This window comes from Brassica rapa, chromosome A02 (genome assembly GCF_000309985.2).
Source record: "Brassica rapa cultivar Chiifu-401-42 chromosome A02, CAAS_Brap_v3.01, whole genome shotgun sequence".
Classification (NCBI taxonomy): domain Eukaryota; kingdom Viridiplantae; phylum Streptophyta; class Magnoliopsida; order Brassicales; family Brassicaceae; genus Brassica; species Brassica rapa.
Genome location: NC_024796.2, coordinates 17,863,446 through 17,866,929, shown reverse-complemented (window position 1 = coordinate 17,866,929; position 3,484 = coordinate 17,863,446). Strand labels below are relative to the sequence as shown.

Below are 3,484 nucleotides of genomic sequence, written 5' to 3'. Positions count from 1 at the left end.
AACTAAGTAAAATTTTAAACTGTATAGTGTACTTAGGATATGGAAATTTGAATATTAATCATATTGATCAACAATATTACTTAAAAAATATAGAAGAAATATACATGTTTAACCATTAGCAAGTATGCATTCTTCTATTAATAATTTCAGAAATACTTGTTTATGGACTTGGTTGTTATGTTTGGCTTAACAACAATGTGAACTTAGGATTACTAACCAAAAAATTAAAATAGAAGCGTTGATTAGTTTTACCCTTTTTCTATTGGTATTATTACAAAAAAAAACATATTAGGTTTATGTAAAATTCAAATATATCTTGAAAAATTGCCACAAATACCACATTCATAGTATCACTTTTCATGTTTACACTAACCACTTTTACCCTCACTTTTAATGAAGAGTAAAATACAATTATACCCTTAGGGTTAACTAATCTAGACTTAGGGTTTAGAGTTGAGGGGTGGGGTAGGGTTTTTGGAATGTGAAATTTATGATTTTAATAAATATATAAATACTTAAAAATATATAAAAAATTTAAAAAAATAGTTTCAAACATAATTTTCGTTTTTCAAAAAGAAATTTAAAAACAAAATTCAAAAAAATATTTTTTATAAAAAAGTTCGAATTTGAAAAAGTATAATCCGAAAACATAATTTTCGATTTTTTTTATTTTTTTTATTTTTTTTATTTTTTTTATTTTTTTATTTTTTATTTTTATTTAAATAATGATTTATTATATATATAAATAACAAGGGTATAAGAGTCTTTTGCCATTTAATGAAGAAGTTATTTTTGAAAATGTCTCATTAGTGGTGGTAAAAATGAAAAGTGATACCATAAAAGTGGTAAACATGTAATTTTCCCATATATCTTCTCTAAAACAAGTTAAACTTCCTAAACTCTCACTAAAGAGAAAATATTATGAGAAAAAAAATTACAAGTCAGAATTTCACTATTTTCAAAAAACATAATTTTAAATAAATGAAAATTTCCAAAAAACAATTAAAAGTATTTATATTTACATTAGTTAACCATAAATTCTTATATTTTGTGATATATGACAAAATTACATACACTAACTTTCAAAAATAATTATGTCAAAATAAAGTTAAAACCAATTTCTCAAAACCAAAAAGGTTTAAAATCAGTTTAAAATGACTAAAAAGTACATAGAAGAAATTAACTAAATATCTAGGTTAAGTTTTTGAAAATTAACACACAATATTTTAATTAAATATTAAAATATAATAAATTTTAAATACATGAAGAAAAAATTAAATTTTAAAAGTGATGACATTCTTAAAAAACATATATGTCAATATAAAATAGAAATAAGCTTAAATATGTTTTAATCACAAAATTATAAGATAAAAATTAATGAATTTAATAAATTCTTTAGAGCTGCTTTTGATTCTCAGTAAAACGCATTTACATTTTTTTTAATTGTTACCTTCAATCTATCAATATACCATTATATTTTTTCCATCTTTATTTATAAGAATTTAGGTTAAACCATCACCAATTAATGCATTGAGAATTTTTTACAATTAAAAAAAAATCTAAATTACATCTTCCTATTCCAACACCTTCGTAAGCTTAAGAATAGTGGAAATAAGTTTCTACTGTAATATACAAACAATATTCCAAGGTTATAATTTTTTAAAATTTACCGATGACTAATATATCTGCATATGTGTAATGCAATCTATCCAAAGTACTTTTATGCAGTAAATAAAAATGGACTCGGTTCATCCTGAAATCTACTACATATATCACATTTTTATAACAAATAATTATCTACAAAAAAATAAATACCAAAAAAGGTTATTGAAAATAAATTATGGCTTCAAAGCTTAAAGAATTACTGAATCATTTTATTGGTCATCAAAATTTACAGATTTAAGTATTAAAATTATTACATATTTATAAAATTATATATTTATATGAAATAAAGGTTATTTACCTATATTTCAAAAATAATTTAAAATCAATCAAATGATCTATAAAAAATATATAATATACATAAAATAATAGAAAACATTTTTATTTTATTAAATGTAGACTATTATAAATTTTAAGATTTAAACATGATTACTAAAAGATTAATAGAAACATTTAATATGTTAACATAAATTAATGATATGTTCAACAAATAAAATATTTCGAAACAAATAAATGATATAAGATTTTAAAAACATACTTATTTTTTTTTAAAAAAAATCTAAGGTTTAAGTTATATTTAACATTAATATTATATAATGTTTATAGACAAACAAACCGCGCATAGCGCGGTAAAATCTCTAGTAAAACATAAAGAGATCACATTTGTATGGGTTAATCTATAGATGCCTACTGATGTTTTTATGGGTTTATGTTGCTATCCTATTTGATGTTTTTTTTCTTTGAGTTTATGTTGCTGGCCGATTTGGTTCGTAATTGTAAGAGTACTTTGGTTGAATTACAAGCATTGAAAAGCAACAAAGAGAGCACATGACAATATTATTTTTTTTTTATTTTTTTGCTTAAGATAATATTACATTATTACACATGGGAGGAAGACAAACTTGATAGCCAACGATTATACTCAGAGCTATGAACATTATTAACGATGACACACAAAATTACAAAGGCAAACAAAACATAGAAATCTTTTTTCGGATTGTTTTTTTTGGTAATACACCATTGCCCATTTCAAAAACCCAAGATCTTAGATGCCAAAAACGATCTCGGAAAAAAAAAGTCGTATAGAAAAAACAGGCAAAAGTAAATTTCCAAAAAGAAAATCCTTTTCTTTTAGTAGAAAAATAAAATATTTGAAAACCTTGAATAATAGGAAAATAAAATAAAATAAAGAGTACTATACTTCTTCAGGCCATTCGATGACACTCTCCAACGACGGTCTCCACCTCCTACATAATCTTTGGCGAGACTTCTCTTCCTCTGCAGCCGCAGCCGCAGCTTCTCCGGCTACTCTCTCCGCCTCGAGTTCTCTTAGAAAATCTCCAAAAGAAGCCAACGTGGCATCTCCTCCTTTAGCTGCACCGTCTGCGTTAAGCTGGAAAAGTATGAGTTTCTCTAACTCATCTCTCGTTATAACAATCTTCACTTTGCGATCTTTCCCTTTGTAATCTTTCTTCGCTATCACTTCTTCACATCGATCTTCTTCTTCAGTAACATTTGCAATCTTCTTTCCGACTAAACAGTTTCCCATTACGATCAACTTTGATGTAGTTTTAGAAATAAGGGTTTTGTTTTCTTCTTGGAGAATTATATCCAGAAGAAAAAATAAAGAAGGAAAGACAAAAGGAAACTTGGGATATGCCCAAGAAAAAAAAACCTTTCTTTCTTTTGTTTTCTGTATGCTCCGATTTGGAAGATCATGGAACCATTGTGGTATATATATAATATGGAGGACAGAGAGAGAGACATAGATCATTGACTCCTACAGTAAGGCTGCTAAGTTGGTTGGTTAGTTTATTTTAGG

General features: G+C 25.2%; 1 protein-coding gene across 1 annotated transcript; it reads right to left on the bottom strand.

Annotated features, from left to right (window-relative positions):
- Positions 1 to 663: 663 nt before the first annotated feature.
- LOC103853540 lies at positions 664 to 3,484 on the bottom strand. The gene has a single exon (XM_033284819.1). The coding sequence runs from the start codon at positions 3,434 to 3,436 to the stop codon at positions 2,858 to 2,860; it is 579 nt and encodes a 192-aa protein (XP_033140710.1). The 5' UTR covers positions 3,437 to 3,484; the 3' UTR covers positions 664 to 2,857.